This window comes from Telopea speciosissima, chromosome 9, assembly GCF_018873765.1.
Source record: "Telopea speciosissima isolate NSW1024214 ecotype Mountain lineage chromosome 9, Tspe_v1, whole genome shotgun sequence".
Taxonomy (NCBI): Eukaryota; Viridiplantae; Streptophyta; class Magnoliopsida; order Proteales; family Proteaceae; genus Telopea; species Telopea speciosissima.
This window is the reverse complement of record NC_057924.1, coordinates 57918365-57944674: the sequence shown is the minus strand read 5'-3', so window position 1 is coordinate 57944674 and position 26310 is coordinate 57918365. Positions and strand designations below refer to the sequence as shown.

The following is a 26310-nucleotide window of genomic DNA, read 5'->3' as shown; positions in this document are numbered from 1 at the left end:
TGCAGAGAAGGGTTTGAGGCAACGGTTGCCCAAAGGGGAAGTGAATTATTCCATTTCCTTGGCTGCCAGCCTTCTAGAAAGGGGAGGAGCAACAATGACTGACTTCTTCCTCTTCCAACTTTTGCATACATAAAACAATAAGATAAAGGCAAACATCATATCATTCATATATCATAACCATGACCTGTTAGATTACACACAAACTTTTCAACCACCAAACTCAAAGGAAACAACACAACCAGTGACATGAAGTTTCAATTCAACACTCCTACACTCACAACATTATAAAAGTACTAATCCAAAACTATTAAACTTCGAAGACTTAAATGTTTGTGGCCTATAAAACCATTTTAGATTCACGCACAAACTCCTCAACTATGCATGCCTGAATAGATAAGGAGATTGAACCTGACTGGTGGAATGCATCCATTGATGAACCTTTAGCAGAAGAACATGACGTTCTCAAGATTATTATGCCGCTCGAAGATATTTGGATCGATTTGCTGTGATAAATATGAAGATGATGATGATGAAACAGCAGCATCAGCCTCCCACGCCTCATAGTACTGCTGCACCCTATATGCCAAATTGTCGGCATAATATGCAGGTGGGACTAACGAAACAGGTTTCGTACATCGAGCATAGGTGTAGCATAGATTGTATGTTATCTGCTGTAACTCATCTGAACTAAATTTGTGATCATCCCAAAGGCAATAATAGTGAGTCGGCTTGCTTGTTCCCAACATCCCATAGTGACTACAAAGGTAGAAGTCGAATTTCCAAGGATGCACAATGGTTGTATCCACAACAGTCCCTGGAAAAACATTACCATTATAAGCTCCTTGCTTCTTGTCCATGGGAAAGAGTCGAGTTGAATGCCGCTTCTGTGCAATCACAAGTGTGATAGTTGGGGAATACCCATCACACTGAATTGCCTTTTTGATATCCATCAATTCTTCATTCAAAACCATATCAAACTGGCTGTCGCTGACCCCATCACGGAACACTATGATTTTCTTTGGCTTGACTTTGTTGAGTTCAGCATATTTGTTGATAAGCTCCAAACACATCTCCCCAAAATCAAGGATTTTCTCAGTTCGATGCTTTTGAAGACGATACCGTCCTATATATTTGTTTGCAGCAGGCCAATTTACAGTGGCAACAACAGCAGCAGCAGACGGGCTTGATGTATTTCCTGCTCTTGAATGATTAACATCAGCCCCGATAAACATCACATGATCATCGCTTTCAAGGCGTGGAAGACGGTCAAAGAGCTCAAAGTTGCTGCCTCCAAGCTTTGTATTGATCTGAAGAGCAAGGTTTGTCATGTAATGTTCTTCACCCATGTTGCATCGGTTGCTCAAACACAATTGTGTCACAATGCCAATCTGTGTTTCACAAATCCACTTGAGAGCAGCTTTATCACCCGAATGTTTGCCTATTATTGGACAAACAAGAATCTGCAACCTGCGCTTTGCCTTCTCATACACACGATTGAGGAGCTTACGAAGCCTTCCAGTATCAGAGAGCACACTCATATCAGATAGTGCATGGAAGAGAGGAGCCTTCATGCATATCCCAAGTTTACTGCATCGAATCGTTAACTGTTGTACAAACTTATCATAGTTCAAAGACCTTCTTCGATCATACGAAGTAAAATCAAGGACTGCCCACCTCTCAATATCCTTCCCTTCCAAGACAGTTCTGCCAACAAGGTTCCACTGGCAGTCCTCCCTAGTATGAGTGAATTTACAAGCCTTACCATCGCTATCACCAAGTTTCAAATCAGGTGCTCTGATCACGCGGCCAGTCACCGGTGTCATCTTTGTGCTGGCTTCAATTTCAAAGTTTTGAACTGTTTCCCCTCTGTTCAAATTAATGTAAGAACTATCAATCTAGAGAAAAAGGTATTCCCTGTCAATACTGTAACTGTATATACTATTTCAAATTAGCAAAATAAACAAAATAGAGTGGAAAAAAGGACTCTAATAGTAATTTTCTTCAAATGTTTCTTGTTTCCATTGTCTAAAACAGATAAAAGTTATGTGCATCAGAACAAATCCAAAGCTCAACCAAAAGTGTAATGAATAACAGATTTCTCTTTATCTCCTGATGACAGTATTTCAAGAAACATCACATAGTTAATAACCTAGATGATACCCACATCATAATATCAGAAAGCCCAACCTATGATTTATAAAGAGAGGTATTACCATCAAGGATCCCACCAACAAAATCTACTTCAATGGATTGGCATTAAGATATCCATTCCATAAATAAGTATTTGTCACAAACAGCCTCCTAAATGAGATTATAGGATGGTTAACCATTTGCATTTGTGTGTTTTCTGGGTTACACCACCATCCAATCATTAATTGACTGTGATCAAATGTGAGGGAAACTAAGGCTGTGTTTGGTATGCATTCTAGGTCGATTTTGCATTCTCGGGCGATAAAAGCAAATATTTTCATCATCTGAAAATGCAAGATCGACTTAGAATGCATACCAAATGCTGCCTTAAGTATCAACAAAATGGTGACCTGCCTAGGAAAACTAAACATAATTAGCCACTGGTAAACTGCGACAACAAGAAGCAAAACCAACAAACCCACATGCATATCAATAAATGAATAAAGCTAGGTTCTAATTCTTTTTCAAGTTTCATAGGGGAGGAGGGGATTCATAACAGTTTGCCATCCAATCATTAGTTGATTGTGATCAAATGTGAGGGAAACTAAGGCTGTGTTTGGTATGCATTCTAGGTCGATTTCGCATTCTCGGGCGATAAAAGCAACTATTTTTATCATCCGAAAATGCAAAATCGACTTAGAATGCATTCCAAGAATGCATACCAAACGCTGCCTTAAGTATCAACAAAATAGTGACCTGCCTATGAAAACTGAACATAATTAGCCACTGGTAAACTGCGACAACAAGAAGCAAAACCAACAAACCCACATGCATATCATTATATGAATAAAGCTAGGTTCTAATTCTTTTTCAAGTTTTATAGGGGAGGAAGGGATTCATCACAGTTTGCCATCCAATCATTAATTGATTGTGATCAAATGTGAGGGAAAAACTAAGGCTGTGTTTGGTATGCATTCTAGGTTGATTTTGCATTCTCGAGTGATAAAAGCAAACTATTTTTATCATCCAAAAATGCAAAATCGACTCAGAATGCATACCAAATGCAGCCTTAAGTATCAACAAAATAGTGACCTGCCTATGAAAACTGAACATAATTAGCCATTGGCAAACTGCGACAACAAGAAGCAACACCAACAAACCCACATGCATGTCAATCAATAAATGAATAAAAAATAGGTTCTAATTCTTTTTTCAATTTTCATAGGGGAAGAGGGGATTCATCACAGTTTTAGTTCTAGCATACGTACCCAAGAGGTCCATCTCTTGCTTCAACCATCTCATGTATAAAATTCTTTCTATCCCAAGGCTTTGGCAAGGACATGGCCCTCAATTTTGCTGCTGAATCGTCGTCCAGTTGATCCTTTGGATATATCTGCCCCTCTATCAACTTGCAGAACTCCATAGGTACATTACCACTCTTTCCCAAATCCAAGCAAGGTAGATTTTTGAATTCAATCTCCTTGTTGTATGTCCTTTTAAAATAATCCACTACTGTAATCTCCTGAGGTGGATTAATTCCATCTCGGTCCTCGAGTGTGAAAGACAGATCGTTCGCTGTGGGAACTGTTAATCCTTTGATTGTAAACCTTTGCTTTGTTTCCCTGTAATTCACTGTCACTAATGACCCTTTCAATTCATTTTCAACATAATTTCTCAACTGGTTATCAATACCATCAGTATGAAACCCAGCAACGCGCTCGAAGAGGTAGTCTAGAACTGGGACTGGCTTCCGAAAAGGTAGAACAGAGTAATCAACACATAGAGCTGGCCCCTGGGAAGTGAGCTTCAAACTCAGCTGAAAGCCCCTGCAAGCTATAACACCACAACCAAGATCATCATCCCAATTCATGAAGTAGAAGCTCTGACCAATTTGAATACAATGCTTCTTTGGTTTCTCTTTCATGACAAGATCCATCCCCTGTAAGATTTCACGGGGGATAACTGGGAGTGTTCCATTTAAGTAGGCCATCAACTTTCCAAGCTCTAGCTTCTTCACTAACTCTGTACTGAACATATATGATTTAACAGCCCTACCCTTTGGCAGATCCACCTTAGATTTCACAGTGGGTAGTTCCACTGCACTTACAATGATCTTCCCCCCATCATAAGCAATCATAGATGGAGGAAATTGTGTGTCATCAGAGAACATTTTATTCTTCATCAAACGAATTTCTGAATTTGAAACTTGAGAAGGACCACCATGCTTGGATTGCATCTCTGGCTCAACATCAATGTTGTATTGATGCATCACCATGTGGGGATTGAACTTGATGGGGAAATGATTAACAAGAAGGCGAACCATTCCCTTTCGGACACAAGATGTTCCACCATTATCAGGCCGTCTAACGGGGATAATATTCTTTGATTCAGGAGGAGATGATGAGGGCAATGGACATGAAAGCTCTAAAGATCTTAGCTCCGAAAGTGGTGGATCTGTAGAGTGAAATTCCAAATAGAAAACAAAATTAATCAAGCTGCTAGACCTTAAAAGTAAACAAATTAATGAAAAACTGTACCAAAATATATATATATATATTTTTTAAATTCTCATCCAATGATATAAAATTTCATTCACACTCAGCAAGAGAATGAAAGAAAAAGTGAAAAAAAAAAGGCGCAAATATTTCTTCCAAGAAAGGTTCAGAAAACTAATGGTTCTGGTCAAATAGTAGAAAGAAAAAAAATTGGAAAGCCCTGGACAATTTAAAACACTATAGCAAGCATCTTTTTTTTTCCCTCCTCTCTTGCCAGACAAACACCCAAAAGATTTTTTCTTTTATCTCACCCATGACTTCTCTTTTCATTCATTCTCTTGCAATGTTTGTGATCTCTAGAAAGATTTCAACATGTCATTATGCTAAGAGGAGGAAAAGCATACACATTTGAATGTGAAATCTCTCAAAGGTAACTCATGCAGCAGACTACATGATATTTTCTACAAAATGATAGAAAATTCCCTTACCACAAACCATTTAATGCATGTTGTAGTTATTTACCACAATATGGAAACAAACAACTTTGGTTTTTGAAATTTTATTAAAAACCTTCAAAATATCCACTCCTTTATTCTCTTTCTACTTTTTTCGAACAAACAAACATGAAAAAAAATTCTTGACTAAAATTGTAGCTCTCTCCAAAATAAAAAAAGTTTTTTAAAGAGCAAAAAATAAAAAAAAAGGCAAAAGGCAAAATAGGTTTTATGGGCATCCCGTCCATCAAGTATATGTGGGTGATCCATCTAGTGTTGCTAAGTGGATTGAGGTAACAATTTTAACCATTGTATTACTGAAAAAAAAAAAAACAATTTTGACCATTTTATCTAGAGATTGCTGATTTGTCATTTATCAAATTCCATAATTAAATTCAATCATATAACCTCTCATTTATTATCACGCACCCTCTTATAGTCTAAGCATTGTTATGGATCCTTTTGATAGTTTCATGTAGTGCTAGATCTTAAAATCCAGGTTTTATCGGATTGATTGCTGTATTGATCATAAAAATATTATCAAAAAAAAAAAAAAAAAAAAAAGAGCTGTTAAAACGATAATCATTCCCTAATCCTATTTTTTAAGTTGAGGTTAAAATTATCATCTCCATTTATCTGCCCCTCCATTTGCTCCATTACATCTAATAGGGGGAGTGGACCCCACTCGGGCAATGTGTTCAAACAGGGGTAGAGTGGTCATTTCTGGTAGGGGCAGATAAATGGACACGATAACACCTTCCTCAACCTCACCCACTACCGTTATTATCTTAAAAAATTCTAGGTTTTGTGGAATCGAATCAATGTTTTCATAGAATGAAATCTTCCCATAATTGATTCCTAATCCAAAATGGTAAAATCTTACCATTTCACACGGGGATTTGATGCTAAATCTCTTAAATAATGATAAGATCAATTTTTATATAGAACGAAATATTCCCTCAATCGATGCTTGGTCAAAACAGAGTATGCCTTTTTTCCCACGGATTTGAAACCCCAAATCCATGAATCACCCCCAAGAAAAAATATGGGTTTTAAACCCAAAAAAAAAGACTGATCCAAGCTGACCGATTCAGAAAACGATAAAGTAAAACCTTCCCATATCGGTCTGATCTCGGGATCGGCCTCATCCGATCTGAGATTACGAACCATGATGTCTCCCGTGAGGCCGTTTAGAATATTCCATCTGAACAGTTGTGAGTCGTTCACGTACGTTCACAGTACGTGAAGATTCACTGGACTCATGTCTCCCATCCATAAAACCTGCTCAACAACCCACAAACAAAAACTTTGTTCATGTCTGTAGAATAAAAAATGCTTACCAGAGCAAGAAGCAGAACCAGGACTCTTGGAGACACCAGGAAGATAACTGGTCTTCCACGCGCCTTTACCACTGCCCCATGCCGAACTCACCCAAGCCGAAGCTGGCCTAGTGGGTTCTACAAACTGACCCTGACTTGAACTGGGTCCTTCCTTCAAACCTCGATCATGACCTGAAATAGGACTTCTGGGTTCGCTGGATTTACCCTGATACGAAGTGGGTCCTTGCCTGAAACTCCGATCCTGGCCGGAAACTGGTCGGTTTTGCTCTCTCCCTCTCCCTCCACCTCCACTTCCAGGGTTCTTTCCTCCACCTCTGGCTCTCCCTCTTCCTCTTCCATTGTTATCCATCGAAGCACAGAACTGTGAAGTAATGGCGCCAAAATATAAGTGGGTGAGAGACGTTTGACGCTAAGGCTTTGATGAGGCTAGAACAAATGGCAGTGGAGGGGTATTTATTGAGAAAAAATTCATTAGTTTTGGGGATTTATGAAATTACGAGTGTACCCCTTCGCAAGTACTGGGAAGGTAAAAGGTAAGGAGTGCGCAGGTTCGTGTGTGACTTTATATGACTTTTATGAGATAAAGTTGTGTTTGTCCTCCGTACTTTGTGACCGTCGATTTTGATCAGCAAGTGAAAAGATTCTGATCAGATGATTGTGAGTATGAGGAACGTAGAAAATATGGGTGAGTTGATATTTTTATAGTTTAAATATATTCCCATCAGAATGGTTGTGGTCCCCACCTCAGGTGGACTTCTATTGACCCAACGTGTCAGAACATTCCAGAGTAAACTGGAGAAATCCAGGGGAGCAGAGCAGGTACTTAACCATGAAGTAAGTAATTGCTTCGTTGTGTATGTTTGCATGGTTCTTACATATATGGATTTTGGTAGTCCTCCTTACCTCTCCTTACCTTAGGACCGTTGGATCGCATAGCCAAAATGAAAGGACTCTGCTCAGACATTCTAAGAGTAAGAGATTCCAACCAGACGATTTTAGTTATAAAGGCGTACACAACAAGTTTGCTAGAACTTTCCAGAGGACACTGGAGAAATCCAAAGAAGGAGCTACTTCAGTGCCAAGAAAGCTTTTATTTGGGATAATTTTCTCGGGAAATTTAAGGTTTTTCGTTTGGGTTTGCAAATTGGCAAGATTGTGATAGTGACATTCTGGAGAGCTCTTGACTAAGGAATGCAATAAAACCAATGTGAGAAGAATCTGAAACCAAAAATAAATTATAAGGTATACGGAATGGTCCCCCCCACCCCCTCAAAACAAGTTTATATGACCTCCACGTGGACGTGTTGTAGGAAACTGAAGAAACTAAACCCAAGGAAACTCGTAGGAAGGCCATAAGGTGGACTTCCCTTGACTATATTATTCATTTTATGATTTTTAGAAGAAAAAAATTTTGGTTTTTTTTTTCTTTGTAAACTATGGTTTTTAGATTCATTGTTCTCACAAAGGGCAGAGGTTTTCCATAACAACCCAGAGTGGGAAACATATTAGGGTTCATATATATTGATTAAGGAGAGGGAATGTTAATGCAAGAATGAATTCTTCCGCATTTTTTGTTACCCAAAAAAAAAATAATATCTTTCGCAGCTCAGCCTCTTGAACTTTGAGTGTAGATCCTCCTCCGTGCGCCAAGACATCCGACACACATCGGATGGCTAGGCAGGCAGCACCCGCAAGGCCAACGCCCAAACATTAAATGCACGGACTTGAGAAATTGGACCGGGGAGATGGCATTAAGCTTTTGATGGCATGGGAAAAAATACAAAGGGATGAAAATGGGACAGTGATCCGTAACAACTCGGTAGGAATCAAAAGGGAAACATTGAATAAAGATGTCAAAGACTTGTAACATAAGTTAAGGACTTGTTTTTTATTTGGTAAAGAAGTTACAAGACACACATCTTAAAATAAAGAATAGACAGAGAACACTACCTAATTGTGTGTAATACTGCAACCTGTGCTTAGACACAGGGTCATGCAAAATGACCATTATGTTTTTGGATTAAATATGTATGCATCTCTTAAATCGTCCAAAAATTTCACATGCACCCCTTGCTATTCTAATAATGCCATGCACTCCTTGATAATTCCATACTTACCCCTTGCTTTTCAAATTAATCTATATTTAAGTCCTACCGTTAATATCAGGCGTAAAATGCTAGCGGATCTGAAATAGTTAAGGTTGATTTGGGTGGTGTTCAGCCATGGAAGCTGGTTTTAGGGAGGGAGAGAGAGAGAGAGAGAGAGATTTCAAAGGGGAATTAAGAAGAGTGGTTGAGGAGTTGTGGCTTTGTGTGCATCGTAGCAAACGAATGAGAGTGAAAAAGCTGCGCAGTGGAAGAATGTCATTGCCAATTGGTAGAAAGGCTAGAAAGAATGAGAAGAATATTTTTCAGAAAGGCTAGAAAGAATGAGAAGAATATTCTTCTTTGTTGTTTTATTTTTTTTTTATTTTTTTATTTATCTAACGTGTAAGTATACACGGATGGAGAAGTGACAAACTCCACAATCCATTGATCAGACTGTTGTACATGTTGCCGACAGAACGACCCTCTTTGTCAAGGAATCAACAAACTATTTATTTCTCTTAGAACATAAGAAAAAATACAAAAAATAAAACTAGAAGAAATATAAAGAATATCTTTCAAAATAGGTTTAACCTCTAACATCATCGATCCACTGCCATGCTGAAGATAATTAAACATATCCATATGACCAGATTTCACCATCAAAGTAGTATAACCAACAGATAAGTCTTCCAGTAAAGCCAAGCGGATAACCAACACCTCCCCCACCATGATATTGAATAGTTTTTTTTGTTTCACGATCAAAGAGGATTTGCCTTTTTTTTCAAAAAATAGAGAAAAAAGCCAAAGGGATTTTGGTATTTTTACTTTATTGTCATTCAACAAATGGTCTTCTTTCTCCTTTCGATTTGGGTTCCTCTCCATGCAGGTAACTACCTTAATCCATCTCACACTATCCATGGGTGTGATCCCCATGTCTCATGGACGGTGTGAGATGGGTTGGTGGTGGTTAGGGAGGGAATCCGAATTCCTTCATTCTTTTCTCTTTATTTATTTCCTCTTGTGTCTCGTTTTGTACTTTTGTCATTCCTTTTCCTATGTGGCCCTTACATAATTAAAGGTGCATTAGCTTAGAAAACCTTATACATGGAGTACCCATCAGTTTCATATCTTTGGAGAGTATTTATACTTCACATTTGATGGTAAATAAAGAAGGTGATATAGATGATGAAGCTATCTGGCATTCTATGTGATCGAATTAAAAGCCAAAGGAAAATTTTAGAAGACTATCATACGACTAGCTATGATGTATAGTGCAAAATGCTAGACTGTGAAAAAATCGCACATAGATAAACTTTGTGCGGGGGAGATGAGGATGTTGAGACGGATATGCGGCAAGACTAGGAAGGATAAAGTATTGAATAACCATATTAGAGATGAGTTGGGAGTAGCCCCTATAATTGAGAAGCTACGAGAGAGTCATTTGAAGTGACATAGTCATGTTTAATGGAGGCCCAGGGATGCATCAGTTTGGAGGAGTGATTTGATTCATATTGACGGATCTAAAATAGCTAGGGCAAAACTAAAATGACCCGAGGAAAAATAGTGAGGAAAGACATGCATGGTTTGGAATAATTATCACCTCCAATTTGCTGCCCACTCCAATTTCCTCCAATACCTCACATAACAGCGGAAATGACCACCCTACCCCACCTTGGGCAGTGTGTTCGAGCAGGGGGTAAGGTGATCATTTTCAATCCTATGTGAGGTATTGGAGGAAATTGGTGAGGGCAGCGAATTGGAGGGGATAACAATTCCATGGTTTGGGCCTTATCTCAAATGGCCTCGAATAAAGCTGATTGGAGAGCAAAGATCTATGTAGCCGACCCCATTTAAGTTCATTTTCCCCAAGTTTTTGTCAATATTGTTGTGCACTCATCTTTTTACTATTATTTTGATTTTATTGATTTTACAAAGATCCATGTAGCCGATCACATTAAGTTGGGATAAGGCTAAACCAACATGTGGCCATGCTATTACTTGTAACCGTCTCTTCCAAAATGTCCGATAGGGTTATTTTTCTTTTAAAAATATATATATATATAACTAAATAGTGGGTCCTACATAATCTTCTTCTCCTTGATCATGTTCATTCCAAACCCACATAGCTACTACTATGGAAACAATACTACTCCGGCTTGGTCTCTATTGTAATCGTTCAAAGGTCAAGGCTTGGCCTCTGCAATCATTCCTCTCTGGTTGAGAACGGAGGCATGGAAGAACAAGAGAAGGACCAAGTTTTGTGAGGGGGAACATAAAATTTGAATTGTGGGATGAGATTTTAGAAGCTTTTTGCCACACCAGCCATAGCCAGCCTTGTATAGAGTTCTTAACGCATAAATTTCCCATGCCGAAGCAACAGAGAAGTTCTTTAATACAAATAAAGAGTATACCCTTCTGTCCTCCATGAGAACCGCTGGCAGGGGAATGATACGAATTTGCTCATAGATCTCCAATAACTTTGGGAAAGAAACACTGGGCACGTACCACTCATCGACCTTCCGCCATATGTAGTAAGGAAGAAATCAGATCAACAATTTGATTTCTCCTATCCATCTATCATATCAGAAATTAATAGAAGTATCATCTCTAATAATACAATATTCAGTTTCACACACAAAAACCCAAAATTTCCTTAAAAAAATAATAACAATGGAATTTTAGAAGGGAAGACTATGTTTGGGAAAAACCATGTCTTTTTTTTACTTTCCACATGTGTGGAACTGATCTGGATTCAGTTTATGAATTATTTGTAAGGTTAAAAAAAATAAGAATAAAAAATTATAGTATACATTTTTTTTTATGAAAACTTAAACTATACTTTAGAATAACTGAACTCATTGATGTCTCTACAATACTAATTAAAACTAAAGTCTTTTTATTTATTTATAAGAAAAGCTAAAGTCTTTTCGATGGCCGTCAAGGCAGTATGGTTTCTCGAACATAAATATCAGCCATGTGGCAGTTTGTGCTTATTTGTGGTTTGGTAAACAAGTCTTTATTTAGAATAAGACATGCAAAACTCATGGTGACAGTGAGAAACACAACTCACGCAACCATGGAGTGGAAAGGGGCCAATCAGTCGCGCATGTTAATGACAAAACGCTATTAACCAAGAAGTCAACCACGTTGTTAATCTCCCGTGAAAAAAAAAAGAAACAAAAAGATATAAAAGAAGAAGAGAAATGATTAATATCGTCCACCAGAGCCCGAATGTGCAAAAGAGAAGTACCTCCACCATCCTTAATATATGTAATTAGATTCATATTGTCAAACTCTATCATAACCCGCTCAAATCCATTAAAATTAAAAAAAAAATTCGTGCTTAACGGCTAGAGTTTGTGTTTTTTTTTCATAAGGAACTCCTTTCCACATTCCTATCAAATATAACTATTAAGTAGTTTGTCACGTGGTATCTTTAGAAAAAAAACAACTTTAATGGAAATACTTTCCACATCATCGCCTAATCATGGGTTAAATTTTAAATTAATATGATTTCTCCGCATGATGCTTTAGTGTTTTGAAGGTTGTTTGAAAAAGTCAAATTTTCACGAAACTATTTAAATAATATGAACCTTATTAAAAAAAAAAGGAGATAATTCACAATTAGGTGGATCATTTTGTTGAAATAGAAGGCCAAATTTCCTTGAGTTCCCATTGATTAATCTAACCATTAAAATATCAAATCATTATCCATGTGGTACAAAAACAAAGAGTGTGCGGGAATGGGTTTTTGCATTCAGACAAGTACATATGTGAATTTTTTTCCTAATAGAAATTATGGGAGAGAGTTGCCCACAATGCCAGTATAAAGAAATTTATACACCACACCAGAGTCCACATAGGACTCACATAGTTTAAATTAGGAGAGCGAGAGAGAGAGAGAGAAAGAGTATTAGTGTAGATCACAAGACTCGTATCTTAAGAAGATACATTATTTTACTTCACTATCAAGCTTGGACTATATATTTTTTGAAATATGCACAAACGCTCTACAACTAAATCCTTTAAATGGTCATACAAAATATCTTTTACCATCCATGCCCTTTTAGGAACATTTCTCATCAAAGGAATTGATGGAGATAATTATTAATCAAGTAAAGAGTTTTTGCATAGCTTCTCCCCAGTAATGACGTGCTAATTTTGTCTGTAAGAACATACATCCAATTCTTTCCATAATAATATAAGTCAACTTTTCTGCGACACCATTATGTTGTGGGATCTTACAAACTATCTGCTCATACTAAATACCATGATCATTAAAATAAATTACTTGAAAAATCAATCAATTTATGTATAACTGACTTAAGATTTATATGGATCCACCTCCATAAGTGAGGAAGAAACCCATCAGTAATAACCCTATATGGGTGGGTGATTCCTCCACCGATCATGGAGGAAAACTTTCGTCAATAGAAAATGTGATTAAAATATTATTATTATTATTATTTTTTGGGTAAGAGAATAATATTCCTTACTGCTCCTAGAGAAATTGGTCAAGGTCTTCCTAAATTAAATAATATTTTGGTTACAGATCACGTACCATTTCTATATCTTCAGTTTGTCTTTGTCTTCCAAAAGTCTAATTTGTTTGGTAAGACATCCTTAGCATTAAAAAAAATGCACATTAAATTTGCTTAAGTATTAGAAGAAAATTGGTTCCCATATTATAGAATACCTTAAGATAGAATTAGATATAATAATAATAAAAATAATAATAGGGTAATCACTAATTATTGAAGTACAGCTCCATGCATGGAACCAACGCATTACATAGTTAGGCTTCACGTACCATTTATTCAAATTTACTACATCACTATATATCTGGTTATACCTAGTTCTTGGATAAACCACAATCTTTGATTGCTGCAAGTGCCTTCTCAAATTGGCTCCATTTCTGCTCAAGAGTCCCATTGTATCCAATCGACATCCTTATTAACCCCGGTGAGATGCCGGCCTTTTTCTTCTCCTCGGCGTTCATTTCGCTACTAGTACTACTACCGGAGCATGACATAAGGGTCTCATAGTATCCCAAACTAACAGCCATTATACCAAATTGGGTACTGTTTTGGAGATGGTTCATCAACTGGTTTGCCTTCTCCTCAGTCTCCATGTCCAAACATAGGATTCCCCCAAACCCATAATTCTCATTTGTGATGGACTTCATAAGAGTGTGGTCTGGGTGTTCTTCAAGGCCTGGATAAATAACCTTGAGGCCCAATTTCTTCATCTTTGTAGCATAGACCATTGCTCGCCGGCAATGTTCCTTCATTCTTAGGCCCAGATGGGGAATTCTCCCGGAGAGCTCGAATGCGACCTTTGCATTCATGGTTGGACCAAGAAGCATCACTGCCCCTTGATGAAGGTCCATCATGGAATTCACTAAGCTAGCCGGCCCACAAATTGCACCTGCATCCGATTTCAACACATAATGATCATCAGTGAATGGTAAACTATTTGATGTAAAGGGAAATTCTGTTAGGAGTTTAGTCCACTTACGCTACTAATTAGTCTATAGTCCCTCTTATACACCTGGTAGTCCCTTTATCTATTTGTTCAAACTTTACATGGTATTAGAGCTGGTTTTCACCGTATTCATGACATGTCAATCTGCGCAGTATGTGCTCCAACATGTATGAGACAGTGTTGGGAGTTTAGTTTCACATCGGTTATTAATTAGCCTACAACCCTCTTATACATTTGGGAGTCCCTTCTCCTATCGAAATGGACACTTTACAAACTGTAAATAATGATCTTTTCCTATTATCCAAGTTATATCTTATTTGGCTTTTAGTTTAGAGTTGTGAAGTCTCCCCTTTATTTCAAGGAGGAAACGGAAAATTATCTGCTCCAGTTCCCCAATCCCTCTGATATGGTTGGGGGGGGGGGGTGGACCCCAATCGAGTAGAGTGTTAGAGCAAGGGTAGGGTGGTTATTGCGCCACCCTTGTTAGCGAGACTGGGGCGGACAAGGAACTGGAGGGGATAAAGATCCAACGGGAAACAGCTTGGCTGACTCCTTTACGGATCCAGATCTTCTACGGCCTAGCTGCCTGAGTGGCCATAGCGGCGCAGACCACATGAGGCGTGCATTTATCGCCTTACCCCTATCCGAGCACCTTACCCGAGCAGGTAAGGCGGTCATTGCGCACCTCATTGTGCCTGCACTACTATGGCCGCTCGGGCAGTTGCGCCTAGAGGATTTGTTTCCCTCCTTTACTAGGAATTGAAGGCCTGGTCCTTAACATGCAAGACCAAGTGACCTATTGTAGACTTCTGACGCTTGTAATTCGGATTCCATATGTACTAATGATAGAGATTACATACTAGCAATAACATCGGCTCCACCACTGATGTACTTGGTGAGGCTGTGCACGACTATATCGGCACCCAGCCTAGCAGGAGACAGTACCATGGGAGTGAAGGTGTTATCTACCACAACCTTAACCCCCTTATCATGCGCTATCCTGCACAACTCAGGTAAGTTAGCAACCATCAGAGTAGGGTTAGACATGGATTCTACATAAAGCACATTAGTCCTTCCCTCCACAATGGCTTCCTTCACCATGTCAACATCTCTCACATCCACAAATGTTGTTGTTATGTTACAAACCCTAGGAAAAAAGTGGTTTAACAATGCATGTGTCCCACCATACAAGCAACACGATGCAACTACGTGTCCTCCGCTACTACATAATTGCATCAAGACCGTCGAAATGGCAGCCATACCACTTGCTGTGCAGTATGCAGCCTCGGTACCTTCCATGGCTGCAATTTGACGGCTGAGATTTAAGACGGTGGGGTTGAAGTGACGGCTATAGATGAAGAAGCCTTGGTCAGTGCCGAGCTCGCCGGTGAACATTTTGCGCATGTTCACTGACTCCATGACTGTGAAGGTGGCTGAGGCTTCAATTGACATGTTGATGCCTCCGTGCTCACCGAACTCATGTCGTGCGGTGGCAAGAGCCATAGTTGGGTCGTCATGGCTTGCTATCTTTGGCTTCTTTTCCAAATAAGAAACCATTTGCTCCTCTTGCTTCTTCTCTAACGAAACAATGTTTTTTTCTCCCATTTGGGCAATTTTGTGTGAGACAGAGAGAGAGAATTGTGAGGATGGATTGGAGTAGAAAACTAGGTGTGAATGTTGTGAGTATAAGAGAGCAGAAGGGGTGGTTTTATAGAGAGAACTTGCAGCTTAATTAATTATTTGTGAGTTAAATGATAAGAATAATAGATGATGAAACCTGTGACGTGTCTCTTATTTATTTATTTATTTTTTCTTCAATGCCCTTAAGGAAAACATGGACAACGAAGAAAGAATCCAAATCCAAATCCTTTATAGTAATATCCATGTACACGTTATTCAACTTGTATACATGTAGTTGCAGAAAACACGAGTTATGTATGTCTTGAATTCTTGGATTTGTTTACCTGATCGAATGGAGGAGTATTTATATTCTTAACCCGCTTTGTTGTAATGAGTGAGAATTTTGAGGTTTTCGATTTAGGGTTTCTGAGAGAGTGAAGCAGTGCCGTTTTGGGTGTTCTTGTGAGATCTCCATTGTAACTTTCTAAAATTTACATAGTGAAACATCTTTGTCTTCACCCATGGACATAGCACATCACACTGATTTGTGAACCACGCTTATTCATGTTTTAATTGATGTTTGTTCTAACATCTTGTACATCTTCCAGTCTACTTTTTCTAATTTTTTTTATTTTTGGAGGTAAAGGACAAGTCTATAATTAAATATAATATAATATTTTTCTCTTGGGTAGCCGTTCATGAAAGAATACAAGATGCAGAGAACTTGGAATGAAGATATATATTCATGACGTGTTCCTACAGCCATATATATCGGATCTCTAATGGAGATCTGAGGGTGATGGCACTTGAGGCAGTAGACACAAAATAAACTATATATCAATTTTACGTGCGGGTGACTCCCATCTCAAGTGCCATCATCTTCAAGTGATGTTTTGCTGAGGCATTTTTTGTGATAATTTCTTAGATCTACTTGATAAAAGCGAAAATTACAAGATAATTAGATTTCAAATTTGTTCTACATCAATTATTTTTCATTTTGAAAAGATTTATCCAATCCCCAATGTTGGTTATTACTCATGCTACGTAAGAATTTTTTTTTTTGTTAAAAAAAACCTTCCAAAATTGCCCAAAAAATCTGCTTAAACCACAATGGGGAAAATAGGAAGGAAAGGGCACCCAACTTTCTCTACCTATTTTTTTTTTTAATTGTTTCTCACTCTTATTTTTATTTATTTATTTTTTACTGAGTTTTCTTCCACCCCATGGTGAATGGGATCGGGAGGATATTTTGGAACATACTAAACCCCTAAGGCGGGTTTGTGAACCCTAGAATGGTTGATGAACCTTCCTCTTCTGTTTTTTTTGATAAATTTTTATTGTTTTCTTTCTTTTTATCTTTTGGTAAATTTTTCAATTTTTTTTTATTCCAACAATTAAGGGTGTATTTTTCCTTTTGGACTCGAGGTCATAGCTTTGTTTTTATCTCTCTCTCTCTCTCTCTATATATATATATATATATATATATATATATATATATTTAGGGGGTAATAGGAGCTTTGATTTCTACTCCTACAATTAAGGTGCACTTTCATCGGATTTCACAGTTTTTAAAACAATTAAATGAGTTTTAATTGTTTGGGTAATTTTAGAAGTTTGTTTTTATTTTACTCTTGCATAGCATGAGTACTAACCACTTTTGGGGATTAAATAAATCTTTTTAAAATAGAAAGTAAGGATGTAAAACAAATTTGAAACCTACTTATCTTGTAATTTCTATTCTTATCTAGTGGATCTAAGAAATTTTCCCTTTCTATTTTCACCATATGTCAAAACTTAAGTGTACTTGCCTAGTGTAGTTGGTAGAGCAAAAAAGCCCATCCTACCATGAGGTCTTGGGTTCAATTTTGGTGTAAAAAAAGGCATATGAAAATTATATGGTATGCATTTTCCTCTATATAAATCCTGGAGCAAAAATGCCGGTTTTATTCACCATGCAATAGTCATGTATATCATTCAACAAATAGAATAATAACATGTATGAAGAATACAAATTTATCAAAAGGAAACCTCTTAACTGAAATAAACTCAATATAGTTGCTAAATATTTAATCGCATCATAAATCCCACAAGATGGTTATAAAACACAAATCAACGAATCGATAGCATAGTCATCCTCTCATCAAACATAAAAAGTAATGTATCATCATGTGTTATACAACACATGAAATACCACAAAAAAACCATAGAGACCAAGGGGTCTAGGCCCGAAGGAATCTACTCACCTTGTGCATTGGAGTGGTATGTCTTGAGGAAAAATCTTTTAGGGCTACATAGGTATTTCAATAATATGTGCTTATGTACGAAGGGTTTCACTATATATTTTCAGTGAGATAGTTTTCTCTGTAGTCTGAGAGAGGTGTGAGGACGAGTGGTTGTAACCCTATTCTCAATTATAATGAAGTAGATCTCATCTCACCATTGACGTAGGCAATCTTGTCGAACCATGTAAATCCTTGTATGCATTGTGAGATTGTTTATTTGCAATTTTCATTTGTTTCTTACATCATTATATTAACATAACACTTAGTTTGTGGATTAGACTAGTTCAAAATTGTTTTATACTTTATTGTTTAGGTATGTTGTTTTTTTTTTTATTTGCCGGTTTGAGAAGGAGATTATCTTAGTCTCTTCCCCAGTAATGTGTAATGTGAAACTGAAGCGAATTTAATTTGCAAGGGACTTCGTCAGATCAGAATGATAAAAGCTAACTTCCTACATATTAGTTGGGCCTCTACCTCCCAAAAAAAGGTGGTATGGGGCTTTGTAGGGTCAAGGAATCTAATCTTGCGGGCATCATTAAAGTTATCTGGAAAATTGTGTCTAGAAGCAAAAACATTTGGACTGACTAGATGTACTCTAGACACGTAAAGAGAGACTCCATTTGGACTGCCACTTACCCGAATGATGCATCATGGGCTTGGAGGAAATTTTAAAAGTACAAACACCTTGTTAGAGATGTCATTCGTTCAAGCATAGATGATGGATGGGACACTTATCTTTGGCTTGATAACTAGAATCCTAATATATGGTGTGCTCATTTTTAGATATAATGGTCGTTTAACATATGATATTGCGGGCTCGGATAGAATGGCCAAAGTCTTAATAATTATCCAATATGGTATTTGGTGTCTAGGTGCTAGTACTTCTAGTAATCTGATTGAGGTTTGGTCTATCTCTCTTCTTCTTTGATGAGATCTAGAGACAATAATGATTTAATCTTATAGCTTCCAAAATTTTCAAAGAAATTTATCTCTACCTCTGCTTAGAATTTGATTACGTCAAAATCTCCAAAGGTTGGTTCCATGACATATTATTGTCTAGTTCAGTTAGAATATTCCTAGACATAGTTTTACTACTTTGAATACTATGACATTATCGGTCCCTACTCAGGACTTTCTCCATAAGAGAAATGTATCAATCTCTAATTGTTGTATATGTTGAATACTTTGGCAAATGTCCACCTATAAATTTTTTTATCCTTTTTCTAGATCGATTTAGAAAGCTTGGCTTTAGTGTAGTAATTCACCATATTTGGTGAGAAAAAAATAAAACAATATAGACCTCCTCGTCGTACAATATATAACAGATTTGGGAAACCATTATTTTTTAGATCAGAAATAAGGTTAAATTAATTTTTACTGCAAACTCAAAACACTTTAAGAAATAGACATCTTGTCGTATGTTGGGACCTTCCTCTTATCATCTATCCCCACCTTGGCTTCTTGATGTATATCAACCTTTTTATGGTTGTTTCTTCCTTCCCCCTTTTTAATTTTTTATGTATCATCATTTGTTCGGGATTCCCCCTTTGGCTTGCCTTTATTGGCTATATGAGGCTACAATACTATGAATTTTGCCCCTCATATTCTTTTGTTGGTGGAGGGAATGGTAGTGTTGATGTCATTAGGGTGCTTGTAGATTCTTAGCTCTCTGGCAAAGGCAGAGCAAGCATCCTATAATTCAAACTCAAAAAAAATTTGATGAGATTAAAAGAAAAAAAAAAAAACAAAGAGAAAAAGGCTATGACTCTCAATGAAGCTATGATCATAAAAATTCTTTGATGAGAAAAAGAAGCAAGAGTCTTGCCGCAAGCACATGGTTTTAGTGCACGGTATCGGTAACCTGCAAAACTGATACAGTAATGGCCTGGATCATCTATATCGGACAAAAATACCACTGAATTTCCTTAAAAAATGAGTTTTTTGACTATTTTACCCCTTGTCCGTACCATGCTACTGATACGATATCAGCACGATATCGATATCGACGACTAACAAAATCGATACATATTGGCCGATACGAACGGATACGATATCGATACTTAGAACCATGCGCAAGCACCTTTGGGCAAGTCAGCATCGTCAGCATAGGAAACATACCCATCAAAGATGATTCCCCAATACAGAGGAAACTTCACAAATTGATCATTTTTACTTGTAAAACACGCATCAATTGTTATGATTCAAAATAAAGGACTTGTGGACTTGTACATTAATTGAGTGATGAAAACCAACAGTGAAATAGGAAGAAGACTAGTAGTCAATGGAGGGTTTTTTCAATGTTGAAACTTTAGCTGGGTGAGGTATGGATGACAAACACCAGTTACAAACACCTTACGTAATGAAGGTTACACCAGATGGTGAGAGTGGAGGATTGAGGTAACAGATACGGAGGGCGTTGGATTCTTGCTTGGTTGAGCTTGGATCTAGCTAATCTAGTAATTTCCTTTCCTAGAAGTTTCCGCTTTCCACATTACCCTACGAAATCGTGTTTTTGACTTTAGCATCAGCCAAAAAAATGCTTGACATCTTCTCCCCCACCGCCCCCAATACAGATCCTCTGCGGTGCATTGTCCTTGGCGGCTTTAGCGGTGAAGTCGCACTGACATAGGGCTACGCTGCGTGGCCCTATGTATGTGCTGTTAAGGCTGCTATGGGGCAACGTGCCATGGAAGATCAGGATTCCCACCGCCCCTCCTTTTTGGTGCAATCCTATCTAGGGCCCATACAGATGAAATAGAATCTCAAGAGTATTTTAGAAAATATATTAAAATTTATGAGAATATTTGTAAACTTAAAGGGAAAGTGAATTATTGCATTTCTTGGGCGGGTCCGAGAGGATACTTGTGAACCTAAAGGGGAAGTGAATTATTGTATTTCTTTGGTTGCGAGCCTGAATTGTAGGAAAGTTCCTACAACCCGTGTAACAATAAAAAAAAATTTGATCATAAAAGAAACGGTTCATAGGCCGCCAGGGATGAAGGAGTGGGGAGGTGGCTGCCTAATGACATATGTGACAGGGACTAAATCCTCTATAGTATGAGCATCTGGTGGTGCACTGCAGTGCGGCCCCGAGAGCTTGACACGCTGGAAGAAGCTTCATCCAACGGTGCGAGCTCGATGCAAGACAGTTTTTTTTTCCTTTTCTTTCTTCTCGAGTTCGGCACCGTTGGATGTTGCATCTTCTACGTGTCAAGCTCTCAGAACCACACTGCAGTGCACCACCATATTAGGGCACTGTAGAGGATTTTTGTCATGTGGCAAAAGGCTTGAATCCGCTGCAATATTCAACAAGCTTGGTACAATCCAGCTGGCATGGGCTAGTTGTTGTCCATCTGGACATCTTCTCTTACCTTGCATATATAGTTTCTACTAGATATTGAGTTAGAGCATCATTTGAGAAGGTCCCCAGCGGAAAATAATCCTCTCCGATTCCCTAAAACTGTGCAGTGTTCGGGGTGGAGATGTCGACAAGTGGCAGCTCAGAGATCCAATGGTGCCGAACTCAAAAATAAAAAATAAAAAATGGAAGTCAATGAACTCAAATTGTTGGATGTCTAAGCTGCCACATGTCGAAATCTCCACCCGAACTACCGCACTGCACAATTTAGGGAATTGAAGATCAGGAATGCTGGACACTTATCAAGGTTAGTACTATAATTAATAATAAAACAAATCTAATTACAATCCGTTATTCTTTGTAAACAACAATGCAAATTTAAAACATTTTCTAATAAAAAAAATCTTATCGGCCTTAATTACTTTCCTTGACAAAGACTGGCTAGGGATGTCAAACGGTCAGTTCCGCGGGCTGAATTGGTTTCGTTCTAGGAAAAAGTGAGTCTAAAACCAAACTGTTAAAGAACTTTGGTTTTTGATTGATTTTGATCCGGTATGATGTCGGTTTATTCTAGTTTTTCAGTATAGAGTTAATATCGGTTTAGATCGATTTGTTTTTAAGCTTGAACTACAATGAAATCTTACATTCTTGATCTATAGTGAGAAAAGATTTGGTAGTTTTTTTTTGATAAAGATGGATAATTTAGAAACATAGAAATATTATCACAAACTTAATCAGATTTGAAGTTAACAGATCGAGAATTAAGTGAGGTGTATTAGAGTATTTATAAAGAATATAATGCCCTTTAATAACTCACGTACTATAGATTTCAACCATTGGATAAGATGATGACTGGTCTAAACTGTTCCATCGATTGAAATCTAGGTATTTACCATCCAATAATTCTATCTATAGAGAATTGACGCAAATCAATTCTCAATGTGAAATGACCCTTTATATAAAAGGAAACCCTCATCTCCTCTTGCTTCTCTGATGAAACAAAGGTATTAAGTTCTAAATACTCCAATAGAGTTGTCAGTTAGACACTTCTATTATCAAAAAACAAAACCATCAGTTCTTTTGGATTCCTCTCTAATGAAACAATATTTTTTTCTCTAATTTGGGGAATTTTGAGAGAGAGAGAGCATTGGGGAGTTTCGCCCAGTTAATGCAGTGCTATTTAGTATAAAGAAAAAAACATTGTCTGATGGTGTGGCTACTGTGCCAGAGATAGGAACACATGAAATTACCACCCCGTTCCTTGTGAAATAAAAAATCCCATCATGTTCGCATAATAATACTACAAATTCAGATCTGGGTTGAACATAGGTCGACTTGGCCTGGACCAAACGCGTTACACTTGTTCTTCACCCCTTTATACAACAACTCTTAAGGGATAAGAAATATCTACTTAATATAGAAACTAGAAAGGTCACTTAAGATGATGAACCTCAGACCAATAATATACATCAAATTGATTTATCACATCAATACATAAACCTAGGAAAAGCTTTATACCCAATTCTTGGATAAACCACAATCTTTGATTCCTGCAAGTGCCTTCTCAAATTGGTTCCATTTCTGCTCAAGAGTCCCACTGTACGTATCCGATCGACATCCTTATTAACCCCGGTGAGATGCCGGCCATCTTCTTCTCCTTGGCATTCATTTCGCTACTAGTACTACTACCGGAGCATGACATAAGGGTTTCATAGTAGCCCAAACTAACAGCCATCATACCAAATTGGGTGTTGTTTTGGAGATGGTTCATCAACTGGTTTGCCTTCTCCTCTGTCTCCATGTCCAAACATAATATTCCACCAAACCTATAATTCTCATTTGTCATGGACTTCATAAGAGTGTGGTCTGGGTGTTCTTCAAGGCCTGGGTAAATAACCTTGAGGCCCAATTTCTTCATCTTTGTGGCATAGCCCATTGCTCGCCGGCAATGTTCCTTCATTCTTAGGCCCAGGTGGGGAATTCTTTCAGGAAGCTCGAATGTCACCTTAGGGTTCATAGTTGGACCAAGAAGCATTAGTGCCCCTTGATGAAGGTCCATCATGGAATTCACTAGGCTAGCCGGCCCATAAATTGCACCTGCATCCCATCCCAACCCAGAATGATTATGGTGAATAGTAAACTAATTTGATGTAAAAGGAAAACTGTAGGTATCACTACTTGTTAGTGACTTAAGAATTGAACTGTAAAAATATGGGTAATGACGTCTTTTTATTCTTTCAACTGTTGGATGGACGGTTGGATTCTTAAGTGTGATGCACTTTCCCTTGAGAGGATAAATTTCCTAGGCATGTCAGGCTGAAGGTTGTCATAGTGAACCCAACCTTAAAGATTTGTAAATTTTTAAATGCGCGATCAGGCCCAGTCTGCTCTAGCCAAGTCAAATCACTACTACCTCTGATCGAAGAGAAGTGAAGATTTCAAACTAAATTCGTGGGTAAATTCAATTTTTTATGCCAAAAAAAGAAAACAAGTTCAATTTAAAAAATAAAATAAAAACTACATCTAAAAATATCAGTATTAAATATGATAAGAAAAATACAACTAAAAGCATCATTATTAAATATGATAAAATGAATAAGTAGTTTATAAAATTGTGTTAGGTAACAATTACAACAATTTCCTCATTAGGTTTGAAATTTTCAGGTCCAATATGCTCTGGTCATGTCAAATCACTGGTAGCTCTAATGGAAGAGAACTGAATTTTTTTTTTTGGTGATAATGGAAGCGAACTGAAAATTTCAAACTAGATAAATAAATTTTTTAATTATTACCCCCATAAGGTTATGTCCCAAAGTTCATTTGAAAAGTAAAATAAAATTACATCCAAGAGTATCATTATTAAATATGATAAAAAATTTATAAAAGTGTGTTTAGATAATGATTACAAAAGTTTTTTCATTAAGTTTGAAAATTTCAGTTCCTTTCACTTTAATTTCCCTTCCAACCAAACAAAACTTTAATATAAATTAGGTAAAAGGTTGGGTAGGGTGTGCCCAACATGTGTCTTCCTCTCTCCTCCCCCTTTGGAAAAGACTCCCTTACCTTTCTATGGACATCCCCGCGATTAGAGTATGCTACTAATTTACCGAAAGCTAGCTTCATACCCAATTTTTTCCCTATAAATTATTATTCAATTTTGAAATAAGGGGTGATGTTCTCTACCCGGGAGCGCATGGGGGCATAGGCTATGTCCAGACACATGGGACGGGACAGACGCATCATTTCAATCATCAAGGGGGTGGACCAATCATTTCACCCACATCCCAGGTGTCTAGGCACATTCTTGCTCCCCCAATACAGAGAGCATTTTCCCTAATTAAAGAAAAACTAAGAGGTCATAATATTCAATGAATAAAACTCATTTCATGTAAATGAATCTATAAGAGAAAGAAAGGCGTTGATGGAGATTACTTACCAGAAATAACATCGGCTCCACAAATGTTGATGTTATGTTACAAACCCTAGGAAGAAAGTGTACTGGTTTAACAATGCATGCGTCCCACCATACAAGCAACACGATGTGAACACGTGTCCTCCGCTACTGCATAATTGCATCAGGATCGTCGAAATGCCGCAGGCTGTGCAGTATGCAGCCTCGGTTCTTTCCATGGCTGCAATTTGATGGCTGAGATTTAAGACAGTGGGGTTGAAGTGACGGCTATAGATGAAGAAGCCTTGGTCAGTGCCGAGCTCGCCGGTGAACATTTTGCTCATGTTCACCGACTCCATGACTATGAAGGTGGCTGAGGGTTCAATTGACATGTTGATGCCACTGTGCTCACCGAACTCATGCCGTGCAGTGGTAAGAGCCATGGTTGGGTCTTCTCTGGTTGGGTAGTGGCTTGCTACCTTTGGCTTCTTTTTAAAATACGAAACCATTAGTTCCTCTGGCTTCCTCTTTAATGAAACAGTGTTTCTTTCTCCCATTTGGGAATTGAGAGAGAGAGAGAGAGAGTTGTTAGGACGGATTGAATGGTGGATACTATCTATCTATCTAGCTATGGATTATAGGAGTAGAAACTAGCTGTGAATATGGTGAGGATAGAGAGAAGAAGAAGGGGGTGTTTTATAGAGAAAACTTGCAGTCCCTGAGAAACTAGGGAAAATTATCTTCTCCAGTTTTCTGCCCGGCCCAGTTTCCCAGTTGCTCTAATAGGGGATGGTGGACCCCATCCGGACAGAGTGTTTGGGCAGGGGTAGGGTGGTCATTCCAATCCCCCCTTGTTAGAGGAACTAGGGAACTGGCAGAGAACTGGAGTTGATAAAGATCCGAGAAACTAGATATGTATTATAAAGACAACGAGTATTGGGGAGTATGGCCCACTTAATGGAGTGCCCGTGTTGGTAAGTCACAAGAAGGTGATAAAAATCATAAAAAGATGAGGCTAGTGACACAACTCTTATATTTTATTTACCTCCCCGTCATACCTGATGGAAAATGTGTACAACATGTGTACAACATAAACAGAATCCTATATAGGAATCTCTGTACACAACTCTTATATTTTATATTTATCGTCATTATTTAGTAATATTTAAAAAAACAGGGCAAGAGATCTTTGTCGGGTCATATTGCGCCTGCACCAGTTAGGAGGCTAATAAGAACGTGAATAGGGGTATTTGCATGAATGAAATTTTTAGTTTTATTGGGAACTCAGCGATAATTTCACTTAATCTTGTGTCTAGGTACAAGAACCACGCAACCTGTTCGTTCTTTTTTTCAAAAAAAATATATAATAATAATAATGGCATTTTGGAAGGGAAGCTTACAGGTGATAGCCTGGCCACGTCTTGGCTTACAGATATGGAGAGTAAATACCCAACTCATCGATATCTCCACAAATACAATACTAATTAAAGATTAACTAAAATCTTTTCGATGGCTACTTGTTTGTCTGATCTTTATCGTCTCCATTTATCTACCCTTCTATTTCTTCCATTTCCTCTCATAAGGGCAAAAATGACCACCCTACCCCCCTGCCCGAACATCCAAAAAGCG

General features: G+C 37.8%; 2 protein-coding genes and 1 pseudogene across 2 annotated transcripts; all 3 read right to left on the bottom strand.

Annotated features, from left to right (window-relative positions):
- Positions 1-365: 365 nt before the first annotated feature.
- LOC122639166 (protein argonaute 2-like) lies at positions 366-6808 on the bottom strand. The gene is made up of 4 exons (XM_043831995.1): positions 6460-6808; positions 6287-6400; positions 3399-4584; positions 366-1866 (listed from the first exon to the last, which is right to left on the bottom strand). The coding sequence occupies exons 1-4, from the start codon at positions 6806-6808 to the stop codon at positions 441-443; spliced, it is 3075 nt and encodes a 1024-aa protein (XP_043687930.1). The 3' UTR covers positions 366-440.
- Positions 6809-13376: 6568 nt separating this feature from the next.
- Positions 13377-15687, bottom strand: LOC122640216 (methionine gamma-lyase-like). The gene is made up of 2 exons (XM_043833369.1): positions 14891-15687; positions 13377-13973 (listed from the first exon to the last, which is right to left on the bottom strand). Exons 1-2 carry the CDS (start codon positions 15633-15635, stop codon positions 13399-13401), a joined length of 1320 nt encoding a protein of 439 aa, XP_043689304.1. The 5' UTR covers positions 15636-15687; the 3' UTR covers positions 13377-13398.
- Positions 15688-22728: 7041 nt separating this feature from the next.
- LOC122640218 lies at positions 22729-25256 on the bottom strand (annotated as a pseudogene).
- Between the last annotated feature and the right edge of the window lie 1054 nt (positions 25257-26310).